The 13,918-nt window shown below is 29.8% G+C and overlaps 3 protein-coding genes across 4 annotated transcripts; all 3 read right to left on the bottom strand.

Annotated features, from left to right (window-relative positions):
* Nucleotides 1–974: 974 nt before the first annotated feature.
* On the bottom strand, nt 975–2,493 carry LOC113847826 (UDP-glycosyltransferase 87A2-like). The gene is made up of 2 exons (XM_027477119.1): nt 2,472–2,493; nt 975–1,405 (listed from the first exon to the last, which is right to left on the bottom strand). The coding sequence occupies exons 1-2, from the start codon at nt 2,491–2,493 to the stop codon at nt 975–977; spliced, it is 453 nt and encodes a 150-aa protein (XP_027332920.1).
* Nucleotides 2,494–3,097: 604 nt separating this feature from the next.
* Nucleotides 3,098–5,514, bottom strand: LOC113847824 (UDP-glycosyltransferase 87A1-like). Its single transcript, XM_027477117.1, has 2 exons — nt 4,970–5,514; nt 3,098–4,237 (listed from the first exon to the last, which is right to left on the bottom strand). The coding sequence occupies exons 1-2, from the start codon at nt 5,457–5,459 to the stop codon at nt 3,354–3,356; spliced, it is 1,374 nt and encodes a 457-aa protein (XP_027332918.1). The 5' UTR covers nt 5,460–5,514; the 3' UTR covers nt 3,098–3,353.
* Nucleotides 5,515–7,075: 1,561 nt separating this feature from the next.
* LOC113847792 (zinc finger protein CONSTANS-LIKE 6) lies at nt 7,076–8,709 on the bottom strand. 2 transcript variants are annotated; one of them, XM_027477074.1, is made up of 3 exons: nt 8,144–8,709; nt 7,391–7,540; nt 7,082–7,291 (listed from the first exon to the last, which is right to left on the bottom strand). In XM_027477074.1, the coding sequence occupies exons 1-3, from the start codon at nt 8,624–8,626 to the stop codon at nt 7,268–7,270; spliced, it is 657 nt and encodes a 218-aa protein (XP_027332875.1). In that variant the 5' UTR covers nt 8,627–8,709; the 3' UTR covers nt 7,082–7,267. The 2 variants fall into 2 exon arrangements, with proteins under 2 accessions (XP_027332874.1, XP_027332875.1); XM_027477073.1 differs by having other exon boundaries at nt 7,076–7,540; nt 8,144–8,703.
* Nucleotides 8,710–13,918: the final 5,209 nt, after the last annotated feature.

The following is a 13,918-nucleotide window of genomic DNA, read 5'->3' as shown; positions in this document are numbered from 1 at the left end:
GTTTTAGTGTGGGTTTATATTAGATTATTTTTGTGAATTATGTGCAAATACTATTCATTTTTTTAAATATTTAGTTTTATATTTAAAATAGTTAATTATTAAATTAAAATAACAAATAGACTAATAACTTGTAAAATTTTAATCTCAAGACAAGAAGTGAATGGATTGTGTTCATCTTTAAAATTGATTTTTTTAGGAATAAATGCTTTAAAAAAAAACTCTTTGTCAAAGCATTAAAAAAGTGATTTTAAAATAAAATAAACCAAACAAATAATAGTTATTAACATATTATTGTTTTAAAGGTGTTACGAACTAGTATTTTCAGGTTACTGATCAAAGAATTGGAAAACAATTTTTTATTAAAAAATATGTTAAAATGTATTAAAAATTAAAAAATTGCATTAATAACTATTTTATTTTTTATTTTTTATTTCTAATTAGTGTTCTTCAGACATTAATTAGCATTTATCTTATTTAAATAGACACGTATAGTTTAAAATGTATAATATAGCTTATTATGAATTTTAAAAAACAATACACCAATACATGTTGTTTTTAACACGTTGATATTTGATCTTCAATTGACTTGGTTCTTCCAATGGTGTTGGAATTTAAAAAATAAAAACTCATGAATTTAGTTCTAAGAAAATTGTATGATATAATACTAAATATTTGAGAAAAATTGTGCATAAAATGCATCTTTTCGAATAATTTTAAATTTTAATTTAATACTTATTTAATAAAATATTAATAACTTCTTTTATAAAAAAAATATAATATTAATTCTTATTTTCTCTACAGTTTAACATATTATTTCATCTTTAAAGATTAACAAAATAGTATTTCGTTTCATGACAAGTCATGTAGATAACGAAGTTTCACAACAAAAAATTATTCACTAGTATCAAGGGTTAATTAATTAATTTACCCAGCATATCACTGTCAATCGTCAAATGCCGGTCTCGTGCAAAGACCTAAAGGTGATGTAGCATGGAGCAAAACGACGCCGACATGGTCCAAAACGCCTTCACCGGAATAGTCCTCCGATTGGCGAGTGCGATGGGCCACCGGAGCTCAACACAGCCAATGATGACAGTCGGCGGCGGCTCAAGCAGATCAAGAAGCCGCTCGAACGGCGCTTCCATCTTCATCATGACGGCTTCGTAGAAGGATGGAAAGTCAGCGGCTCTCTGGCGCTCGGACGGGACAACGTTGGGAATAGTGGCGAAGCGGATGGCGTCCGGCTTGGGATCGGCGCCGATGTAACCGAGCCACTCCTCCGTGACCACAAAGGTTATGAGAATGTCGTTGGGCGTTTTTGATACGAGGATTTTGCAAAAGTTGATCATGGGGTTAACGTGCCCTCTTCCAGGGTACGGCATCGCCACCACGTGGCACACACCGTCTCCGAAGCTATGCATAACCGGTGCCGGAGAAGTGAAGTGGTTGACTATTACCGTATTACGTTTCGAGTGTTCATTCATCTCCCTCACCTGCGAATTTCTAAGAGGTCCAAGTTTCTTATCATCAAGCTTTCCAAGTTTTTATTTTTAAGACGCGTGTTTACCTTTTATTTGATTGAGACAAAAAAATTCTAACAGAAACTTTTCGTACCGTCTAGGAGTTCTCTTTAGAAGGAAACGAAGATAAATAATACGAATAAACTTTTGGTAAATATTAAGAACATTGATTAAGGAAAACGCACTCTTCCCTTCATACGAAAGCAGAGGCAAAGGAAAAGGAAATATTTTATGGAAAAAAAAGTGATACTTAATTTGATTTATGAGGAGAGAGAACTAGAGAAAATTAAATAAATTTATTATTAAAATAATTAAAATTACATAATACATTAAGGATAGTTTTATTTGATTAATTTAATTTTTTAAAGTATTTTTACTTTTGAAGGAGAATTAAGTTGAACAGGATTTTGGCTATTTTCCTTCCTCTTTCTTTAAACAAAATTTTGAACTCTTTCGCTTTCCTTTAAATATATAATATGTACAAGTGGAAAAAAAAAACTTGTTAAAAACAACACAAATTTAATGATTAATGATTTTATTAAAAAGTTAATTTTAATGTACAGTTAGTGTAAAAGTTTTTATATTATCAACTAATTATAATAAATTATATATATATATATAATTTTTATATTAATTATTACAAAAATAAATAATTTTTGTTGATATGAGAATTTATATATAAATGACATATTTTACTCTATTAGTGTATTTGAATTAAATTATTTTATTAAAAGCTAGCTTTTAACTCACAACCCACCTTATATTGTTTTTAGCACCATGAGTGATCAAATAATAAATTCATCAATTTTTTATGATATTTTTCTTACTATTCAACACTTCTCTTTAAAAAGAATAATGTCAAAATGTCGTAAACAATCCATCCTTAATAACACCTCTCATGTTGCTCTCTTTTCTTCCAACATTGGTGCTTTTCCCATTCACACACAATACTCCCAAGCCTTGTAACATTCATTTGTAATATATAGTAACAATCAGAGTAAGAATAGAATCTATCTCCAACAAATTTATTTTTACGTGTAAACAATACCCACGCGAGGTTAATTACATAAATCAAACAATACTATTCAACTTGATTAAAAACTAAATTTTTTAAAATTTGATTAATAAAAAAATCTTTTTTAATAACTTTGTCAAAAATTCTTTTAAATACTTCTGTTTACTGAATTAAGAATCATACAATTTATTCATTTTATTGACATTTACAAAAAAAAAATTTACACATTAGATGCTTTTTAATTATATTTTTTTTTATAATTATTCCTTCAATATTCTTTTATATACTATCATTTTATATCTTGTTATTTATTTTATAAGGTTTAAATAAAAATATAACGGTAGAGTTTTCGATAATAAATATACCTCTCTACTTGTAGCTAAAACTTTTTTAATTATTAAAATTGTAACTTTCATCGCACAAAAGAATTATACGGAATATAAAAAATGCTACCACAAATAATGTAGAATTCCCAACAGCAAAAGCAAGACTAACGGCGAATAGGCCTTAAAAGTTAAAAGAATTGAGGAAATGCTACTTACTGCTGCAGACTTGCATTTGAATAAACAACGCTGGAAAAGTAAATAAGAGATGTAGAAGCATATGACAATGAAAAGTAATTAAGCATAATGCTTCAAGTAGCAATTTGTAGATCTTAAATTGCTGAATGTTGAAGCACAAATTAAACTATTAGAGAGCTTTTCAGTTTCAGTTCTACCTGATTTTACAATGTTATCATCTACATGCTTGTATGCTATTACAATTTCTTCAGTTCTACTTTAAAACATTGCTTGATTAAGTTACTGAACACAATCTTCTCAACGCATCAGTGGTTTTGAAATGTCTCTAATAAATGCATCCAGGTTCCCATCTGAGGATCCACCTTTAACAATCGCTCTGTGACAGATAACCTTGAGTCCTCTTGCCCTGTCTCTAATTTTCTTACCCTCTTGACTTTCAATATCCATAAACCTCTTAACTACCTCTTCTATATTTTCTTTTGCCACAGTATCTTCACTCTCCAACTTTGATTTCCCTACCTTACACCCATTCTTCCACTCATCTGCAATTAGGCTGCTATTTGGAACTTGATCCAAGAAAAGAGGGAATGTCAGCATTGGTACACCAGCAAAGAGAGCTTCAAGAGTGGAATTCCATCCACAATGGCTCCAAAACCCACCTATGGAAGAATGTGACAAAACCTTCAATTGGTCACACCATGGCACCACCATACCCTTATCTCCACACTTGTCTTTCAACCTTGAAGTTTCCCCACGAGCCACCCAAAAGTAAACAATGTTGCAATTGTTTAGTGCTTCAATAATTACATTCATTAGGGCACTGGACACTGAAAGGAAACTACCCAAAGAAATGTACAATACTGATTCAGCTGGCTGAGAATCCAGCCACTTTATATAATCATGGCTATGATCATTGTTCACTGAAGGGTTTTCTGCTAGCTCTAAGTAAGGTATAGCAGGGCCAGTAGCATAAACCGGAAAGGGGAATATAGCTTTTAAGGAATCAATTGTTTCAGCTTCTATCTCTTGGACTGTGGTGAGTAATAGATAGTTTGCTTTGGGAACTTTCGAAATACATTCCAATGCAAGCTGCAAGACTCGTTGATCATTTTCATGAAGCACGGTTTGAAGGTCTGCCAAATCAGCTGAGGAAATTCCTGGGATGTTCTCTGCTGGTCCATCTGTATCATTTATCAGACAAGCACCCTTATACAATTGCATTATTCTTTGGCAGATGATATGAAATAAAAAATGTTTCACCCTATAACAGTTATGCTTACTAAACACCCACCACAATTAGACTAAAGAACATTCATTTGTAGCATGTCCCTATGATTACGCATAACCAAATTCTTGACTACTGAATCCCAATTTTAACATCCATTTTCTAGCTATTTATCATAAGGTTGCAATAGTATAACATTGTTTCGAAAATTATTCAGAGAATAAATGATAATGCATCATCTAAGCTCTATATAGACAAATGCAATTAAACAAAATTATTCTAGTCTCCGCAGTGCATCTCCAAGGCTGTGTCTTGTAACTCACCCAAATTAACTGTCTTAAACTTGAAGGACAAGCTTACATTTCAGCTAAAGGAAGGAACTATAAATTATTGTTTAATAAAAACAGATTTTTTGAATTTAGAGTAGCTTATGCTGAATTTTAAAAAATTACGCTAAAAAATAATGTGTATTTGGTGCTATTTGTTAATACAAAACCTTCAGTTGACTTATTTCATCAAGGGGTTTTTATTTAAAAAATAATAAAAATTACTTCCAATAAAATTATAAGAAGCAATACTCAGATTAGAATTAAAATTGTGCACTGAATTTTTTTTCCTTGATTGTGATATAAATGAATAAATTCTGAACTAAAATTAAAATTAATTGTAAACGACACAGATTTATTACCCAGCGTATCTTTATCAACAGTCAAATGCCGGTGTCGTGCAAAGACATCTAGGTGATGTAGCATGAAGTAAAACGACGCCGACATAGTCCAAAACGCTGCCACGGGAATATTTCTTCGATTGGCGACGGCGATGGGCCACCGAAGCTCAACGCAGCCGAGAATCGCAGTTGGCGGCGGCTCGAGCCGATCGAGAAGCCGCTCGAACGGCGCTTCCATCTTCGTCATTACGGCTTCGTAGAAGGCGGGAAAGTTAGCAGCTTTCTCTCGCTCATGGATCACGTTGGGGATGGCAGCGAAGCGGATGGCGTCCGGCTTGGGATCGGCGCCGATAAAGCCGAGCCACTCCTCAGTGACGACAAAGGTTATAAGAATCTGGTTGGGTCTTTTCGATGCCAGAACCTTGCACAGGCTCATCATGGGGTTGATGTGCCCTCTTCCCGGAAATGGCATCGCCACCACGTGGCATACGCCGGCGGCGGAGCTATGCATAGCCGGCAAATTTGGGTAAGTGAGATTGGTTGGGGATTCCTGATTATTCTATCTTGACTGGTGCAGTATAAAACACCAAAGCTTAAATAATTGTTTTGTTTTATTTTATTTTATTCTTTTGAACATTTCAGATTTATTTAATAACATTTCGTAATCCAGTCAAAAAAATTATCAGAATTATTATTTTATCACTATATATTAAAAAAAAAAACTGAAGTGTGTGCATTAGAGTATCGCGCCTTGATTGAATTTGAACCTCACGCGATAGAAAATAGAAAGAAAGAACAGTGGAAATTGGGGAAATAAACGAGTCATAGTAATGTGGAAGATGCTTCACACAAAGACCAAATGATGTAGTTTATCAAGGTATTTTGCAGCATTCAAAACATCACTGAAAGATGTATATATCGTTGATAATTTGCTCGATGGAAGGTGAAGTAATTCTAGACATAAATGGCTTCTTTGGATGCACCATGCATCCTTTGCCCTCAACAATCCCAATCCATTGGCAACGTCCATAGCTAACGATTCTGTATTTGAAAACAGTTTAAAATGTTATAATCAATAGTGTTGAAGTAATTCTGGATCTATACTAATTAATTCAATATCACTTTTATTATTTGAACTCAAAATTAAGATCTTATATAATATTATATTTAACTATTTTCATATTTCATTTATATACTGGTATAAATATAGTATATACAATATTTTAAAATAAGAAAAAAACTTTGTTTTTTTTTATATATATTTTAACTTTGAGGAAACATTTTTCATTTTAAAAAAAACGTATATGTTAAGTATGATAACCATGAATTCAAAGAGTATAAGCATTTTTAAATAAACAAGTTATTCAAGTTGAAAATCCATTAATGTATTTTCTCATACTCTTAAATTTTGATCCGTACATAAATTTTAGGAAGATATCAAAACCCGTTTCCAAGATAAAAAAGTATCAAGTTAAAATCATGAAACTAGAAAACAAAGTTGAAAGGCCCAATCAAAGAAAAAAAGGAGACAAGGCCTCGAAACGTAAATTAGGCTTATGGAAAATAGAAGTAGGCCTATGGCCTTTAAAACCTAATTTTTAAAAGGAATACAAATCTATGCAATAAAATAAAAAATAAATATTTATGATCTCTTAAAAGAGATTTGTAAGGAAAATTTGAAAAATATTTGTTTTTTTTATTTTTACTATCTTTTGAAAACTCAAAATAAAAAAATAATATTTTTGTGATTAAAAATAAAGGCAATGAATAAAAAAAAGTATCTTCTTAAATAAAGAGACTATAAATAAAAATTGAAAAGGAAATTGAGTGGTGTAGTATCAAGTACTTTTGGATTATTTGATTTCAGAATAGAATCTCAGCCTGGTTGCTTTGTTTTTATACCATTCCTCTCCATACCAAATTATAAACCACTTTGTGCCACAAGAAAAAAACAAAGGGAAGAAAAGAGGCTTAAGAGATATTCACCTATTGAACCTTGTGATTAAGTCCATGACTAGGCGACAATAATAGACCACGCCTTAGGAATAAAGAAACGGGAAAGAGAAAAACAACAGACAAGAGAAGTTAATAACAAGAGTGGACCTCAGAAAGTTCAAGACACATAAAATTCCAAAATGTAATTTATTCTTTTTTAAAAGGGAATGAATTTCTTTTTCCATCTCTATAGGAAGTGAATGATAATTTGAATGGATAAGTACAAGAATATTTGAGTTGAAATTAATTAAAAATAAATGTACAGGATAGATCTTAGATATTTTGGGAGATATTTTGGGTTTGGGATCTTTCTCTTGAGCAACCTCAATGTCTCTTCACAAAGCGACCCTACAACAAAAATATCAGAAAAGCTGCTTTCATTACAAAACAAAATGACCATACTGCAAAACCCAATGGCTGAAAATAAAGAGAAATTTTCAAAGTGACCTTGATTCTTGGTCTTTTATCAGCGTTTAACTTTCGAACTTGGTATCTTATCTTCTTTGAGAACAATCTGTTCTGCCGCTTCTCTTTGTACCTAAGAACACTTGCTTCCCTTCTTGCTCTCTCTTCTTCCAATACTGGCACTTCTCCCATCTAAACACAATAATCACAAGCCTTATATAGTTATATCATCCATGTCTATTTTATATTAGCAATTGGAGAGTATAAATAAAATCTATTCTAGCTAACACATTCAATTTCAATTGAGGGTTTAAACAAAAATAATGCTGGAGTTATCCAAAATAAGTATACAAAAATGTTTCTTAAATTATTAAAAAGAAACATTTTTGGATATCTTTGTGTAATTGAGATGTATTTTTAAGATGTATGTATATATAAAAGGTAAAGGATAAGTAAAAAGAATATAAATAATAATATCCAGTATCATGCACCATATCAATTTTTAATAATTTAAATAATAAAAATGTTTAGTATATCACTCTTAAATACCATGACTAAAACTCTCTCCCATCACTGAAAACAATTCCAAACAAAACCAGGAATTCTACCAAAAGTGGTTTCAAATTTGAAGCAGTGAAAGAAAAACTAATAGTTATAGTTTATATAGGGCCCTAATTAAAAGAATTGCTACTTATAATTGCAAAACATGCATTTGAATGAGCACTTGGAAAAGTAAATAAGATAGAAGGAGAAGCATGTATATGAAAGTGAGTAGTGCATGATGAGTATACTGACATAGTGACAATTATTGGTAGCCAATGAAAGAGAACACTCATCAGCCCATAGAGAGCCTCGGTCAGACCATGTATCCAAAACATCTTGATAGTTCAAGTTCAAATTCAAAGCCATCATCTTCTCATCATCCACTTCCCAAAACCCAACAATGTTTTCTCTCTTTATTTGTTGTTCTTCAAAAAAGCATTGTCTTCTGTTCTCTATCACGTGCTCCTTCCCTTCATTGTCATCTTCTGCTTCCTCCTCTCCAATGTAGGGAAATTCTTCCCATTCCATGAAATCCCAATGAAACTTACCACTACAGTGCTTTTGTGGTGCTAACTTTTGTTCTTCCTCCGTGTTGAAGACCCCTTCAAGTTCATCCAAAATGTTGAAATCTTCGTAAGTGTAAGGTTGGTTACAATTGGGTAACTTGGAGGTGATAGCTTCTGGGACTTCTTGTTCTTCTTTCTTGGGGCTTCTGAGAAATGAACTGCATCCCATCTTATCTCTGCAAAGTTCTCTCTCTCTCTCTCTCTAACTTTCTCTCGCCTCTGGACTTTGTAATTGCATAATAATGTAACTATCAATAATATGTTGAATGCAAGTTATATAAATGAATTAATTTCAATGAAATAATTGATCACTCCCCTTCCTTTGTTCCATTTTTTCTTTAATTAAAACGATACCTTATAAAAGGAACAAAATAATTAATAGAGAAAAGTTTCTAGTTAAAATAAAAAAATAGTAAAGTGTTGTATTTATTAGTAAAAGCGACAGAAATTAAAAGGAATATTTCAATAGGTTAAATAATTCAAATATTAACTGACATCATAAAAAGCGTGAATATAATTCAATGAGAAAAAATGGTATAATAATAATAATAAATGACTTAATAATAAGTGTTATTTGGGAAAAAAAATTAAAATTGACTTAATAAATAAGCCTACAGTTAGATTAACTAATAAATAACGTATTAACAATTAAAAACGGTATAAGAACTTAATTATTAATATGTATCGCATAAATATTGAAAAATAAATTTTTACATCTTTATATTAATTTCAATCGAAAAACCTTCAATTTATTTTTAGTTTTCATCCTTGATACATAAACCCACGTCTACGAGCTTTTCTCTCTGTCTCTGTTCATTTCATATTCTTGAGAAAATTTAGAATAAACTTGATCACACTATTTCAAAATCTGCTCTCATAGTATATGTAACAGCGTAACGTAAACATCCGTTTGTTTATATTGGCCCATAAGCTATGGTAATCATTACTGGAACTACATATAAATAAAATCCATGCATGTTGCAAACTATTATAATTATAAAAACATTTTTATCAAACAGAAATGTAAACTATAGACATGATGTTTATTGTTCAACCAATGTTTTTACTTATTGTTGTGATTTTTCCTCTCTAAAATATACAAGTAAGGGAAGAAAAGGTTCGTTTTCTAAAAAAAGGGAAGAAGAAGAAAGTTCTCAGTCACGGTGGAGTTTTACTATAAATTTTCTTTTCACTTTTGATCATAATCATTTGGAGTGGTGCTATTAGCATTCCAATATACACCGATCACAATCCATATTTTTAAAATTTTACATAATTTTCTAATTTTGTTCAAGTTTGATTAACTTTTTAACAAGTACTTATAAGAAATAAAAAACAAAAATAGTAAAATGAATCAAACTCTTTTTACAAGTTAAAATAAATTGATATTTTATTTTATTTTTTATAAATTTTTCCATTTAACTTTTCTAAAATTTGAAGAGTATATACATTGCTTCTAAATTATGAGTGTTGTTTTATTATTTTTTTATATTGATATTTCCTCTCTTGTAAAATATTCCAAACTAAACCTATATCTTTATTCTTTTACGAAAAGTAATAATTATTAAAATTTAACTACTTTATATATTATGTGCAATGCCAAACAAAAAGAACTATGAAAAAAATGTTTTCAATTATTATTTATAATAAATAATATTTATAAAATTAAGAACTATATATATATACAGACATACCAATGGATGATGATTGCTTCATACAAATTTAAATTACACTCTATGTAAGTGTGACAGAGAAAAAGAAATGAAAAAAGAGTGTAAAAAAGTTTTAAAAAACATTTGATTAGTAATTATTCGGAATAACAGCTAATGACAGCGGTATATGTATAAAAAACTGTGTCTAATTAAGGAGATCTTAAGTGTTATAATTAAAGTGACATATTTTAAATGGGGCAATGTTTTTATTGATTTTTAATGTGTGTTCATAGTCTTTATTAAGAAAACAAAACTTCAATAAAGAAATTATTATAGAAAAGCATTCAGTAAATACTATAAATATTTAATATTTTAAACCCGTATACCTATGAGTACACATTGAAAATTTGTTTTTATTTTTATTTTTAAAGTGCATGAATGGAAAATTTTTCTAAATAATTAGAAAATAGAAAATGATTTTGCATAAAATACTCTTCGCTTAAGTTTTTTAGAGCTTCTCGTTTGGAAAAATAATAGGACATAATGTGCTTCACTTATTTTATTAAAAAAAATCAATAATGAAAAAAAATAGAGCACAAATAACATTATTTAAAACAAAAAAGGGTTTAATTGACTGTAGGATAGAACGGCATTGTCATTTTTCTTTTCTTAATTCTTTTATTTTTTTCTAAAAAATATTTTTTCATCAAATTTTATTTTATCAAAATATTTATAGTTTTACTTTAAAAAAAAAAAATACACGCAACCTTTATGTACAGTGAGAGAGAAAGAAACAGACAAACAGAGAGCATTTTCAGTAATTCCTTGAAATCATAAAATTTTATTGTTTATTCAATTTTTATATCCATCCCAATATTATATCACTTTCCATAATTTTATATAACTTAAAGCAATTATCTTTCAACGTAAATTCGAAAGGTTTTATTTAACAAAACATATTATTTCGTCCTTTTTCGTTAAATTAATTGGTCTCATACATAACTGTTTTTTCTGTTAAGGTACGAGGTTAAGCAATCATACCTTATAAAAAAGCAAACATATTAATTTTTTTCAATAAAATTTTGAGTTCAAACTTTTATATATGAAAAAAGTCCATTAAAAAAGATTAATTTAATCATATTATAAATGTTTCTAACTCTAACTCAAATATAATTATTTTTCATAAAAAAATACTTAAAATATGAGACTAAAAATACATACCTTAATTACAGCTGCCACTTTAGCAAACTCTGATTTTGCAAGTGAATGAATAATAGTTTCTTGTTTGTTAAAATAAGCAACTAACATTGAAGATGTTCTAAATTTTAAAAGGAAAAGAAAAATCTATGCATTCGTATCATATATGAAGGAGATTCATATATTCTGCAAATCCTGATATTCTCCACGATTTTGTTCTTACTTTTTCTTTCCCTATCCTGATATGCGTATCTGCCAACGACTCCATAACAAGCTTCAAAAAGGCATATTCTGTGGAGTGTCCACCGACATTATGAAAACGAAAGAGTTAAATGATCCTTTGAAAAAAATAATTTTTAACTGAGTTTATAAAAATAATTTATAACTTTTTAATTTCATTTTAATAATTATTAAAATAACTATTTTTTATATTTATTTTAATAATAAATTTTATCATCTAACTTATATTATAAATTCTTATGTGATACAAATTTGTTAAATAAATACTTAATTAAAATGCTTTTCAAATAAGTACAGAGCAAATAAATTAAGATTTGAATAAGTCCAAAAATTGTATAAAAAGTAAGTCAAACAAACATTTTTATGCCCTTATATATAAAGATCGAAGAGGAAGACACGCAACACATTTGAAGCTGTGTTTAGAATGAACCATTAATTGCTTGTTAATTTATAATGGTAAGATTTACAGTTTCTTTCAAAGTAGAATAGCTATGTGCACGTGTCAGTAGGAAGTTAAAACTGAAAATTGAAGTTAACCATGTATGAAGATGATAATCATGCACGTGAATTTTTAGATATTAATTAATTATGGTTTATGGAAGATTAAGGGGTAGTAAATTCAAACAATTTTAAAAGCCAAATATCGATAAGTAATAAGTATATATGTGTAATTAAATGCATTAATATTATTAAATACTATAATTTTTAATAAAATTTATTATATATAACTTATTATCTTATCAATATCATAAAACAATCAATAAAAACATTAACTTTCTAATTACTTAATGAATCTTAACTCTAAATTTGAAAAAATAAATCTATATCTTTCACTACTTTATGCAATTAAATGTATTGATATTATTAAATTTTAATAAAAATATATTATATATAACGTATTATTCTGTGTAATATTACATTAAAAAAATTAACTTCTTAATTACTTAATCATCCCTAACCCTAAATTTAAAAAAATTAATTTATATCTTCCAATCACTCTTTAAAAGTAATTTCTTACTATTCCTCTTCCCATCACTTGGTGTTTAATCAGTGTATCCTTTCTTACTAACATGGGATAATTCTCACTAAAAATATTTAGTGATAATAATCGTAGATTACTAAGAACTAAAATTTTGACTAAACTCTCACTTTAGTTTCTAAGAGAGTTTGAGTCCATTATTTTAGTCGCTAAAATATTTAAAATGTCACGTTAGTCTTTAATTTTCTTCTTCGTCATTCATTTTAGTCCTTGAGCTCAGACTCCGTTAAGAAACCGTAACAGAAGACTGAGTTGTCATGTTAAGTACCATGTCAGAAGCTCAGTTAGCAAAATGACATCATTTTGAAAGATAAATTGTGAGACGGCGTTGTTTTGATTAAAGCTCTCGTTCTTCGTCAACAGTAACTAAAGTTCCCATTTTGTTCTTTTGTTTTTGTTGTTGTCTCTAATTTTCGTTATCCTTCTGGTTTTGCCCCTCATGTTTACCACCCTCTATGTCACTATCAAAAGAGCTTGTTGATTTTGAGGATTCTTCCTCTTCCACTCTTTTTCTCAAACACAATCACCTCGTAAACTCTCTTGACTCTGAGGTTGACGATGAACTCTCATTCCTTGCTATGACTGCTTTGTGCTTTATTTCACTCTCCATGTCCTTCTTTCTCTTCAACCAATACATGTACATGAAAATCATCACTAAGATTGCAATGCCAACAATATCTCCCACCACAACAAAAATACCACTCTGTTTTTGCTCCGAAGACCCACTTGGCATCATTGGAGAATCAAACTTCTTTGGCATCGTAGCAGCAATTGCAGGAGGGAAAGACGCTTTGGGATCAAACGACAGTGAAGAAGGAATGGGATACAGATTCTTTGTTGCTTCTCCACAAAGATCAGTGTTTCAATTGAAGGACTTGAGATTCTGGTTTAACAACACAGTAGAATTAGGAACCTGACTGGTGAGATTGTTGAAGGAGAAGTCAACGGTAGCGTTGACCAGAATTTTCTTTGCGAATTTCGGTGGGATTTTCCTAGAAAATATGTTGTAGAAGATGTTCAAGTAACACATGACATGACCACCAAAATCCAGAGGCAGAGTCCCGTTCAGCAAGTTCAAAGACAGATCCAAAACTTACAACATTCGCAACCTGCTGGAAAGAAAATTGGACATATAAAGTGTTGGAAACTCAAATCGCATAAGGAAGTAAGAAACCTAACAATGAAATCAAGATACCCCCAATAATAGAAGAAAGAAAGAAATCTAAGAGTTTCAATCAGAATGACATCATTTGAAAGTTAAAGGTGCCATGTTAGCTTTCCAAAACAACGTCGGTTTTACCAATTGGGCTTATAATGTGGCACTTAACGTGAT

The sequence above is a fragment of the Abrus precatorius genome, unplaced genomic scaffold (assembly GCF_003935025.1).
Source record: "Abrus precatorius isolate BTA unplaced genomic scaffold, Abrus_2018 Scaffold8, whole genome shotgun sequence".
Classification (NCBI taxonomy): domain Eukaryota; kingdom Viridiplantae; phylum Streptophyta; class Magnoliopsida; order Fabales; family Fabaceae; genus Abrus; species Abrus precatorius.
Note: the sequence above shows the minus strand (reverse complement) of the source record. Positions and strands in the feature narration are given on the sequence as shown.

Excerpts from the sequence above, each read along its gene's own strand:
- LOC113847826 (XM_027477119.1), bottom strand. The coding sequence starts at position 2,493 with ATGAATGTTACAAGGCTTGGGA. Across the intron at positions 1,406-2,471 it reads GAATGTTACAAGGCTTGGGA|ACGGTGTGTGCCACGTGGTG; the intron begins GTATTGTGTGTG and ends ATAGCTTCGGAG.
- LOC113847824 (XM_027477117.1), bottom strand. The coding sequence starts at position 5,459 with ATGCATAGCTCCGCCGCCGGCGTATGCCACGTGGTGGCGATGCCATTT. Across the intron at positions 4,238-4,969 it reads TGTTGATAAAGATACGCTGG|ATGGACCAGCAGAGAACATC; the intron begins GTAATAAATCTG and ends TAAATGATACAG.
- LOC113847792 (XM_027477073.1), bottom strand. The coding sequence starts at position 8,626 with ATGGGATGCAGTTCATTTCTCAGAAGCCCCAAGAAAGAAGAACAAGAA. Across the intron at positions 7,541-8,143 it reads CTACCAATAATTGTCACTAT|ATGGGAGAAGTGCCAGTATT; the intron begins GTCAGTATACTC and ends TATTGTGTTTAG.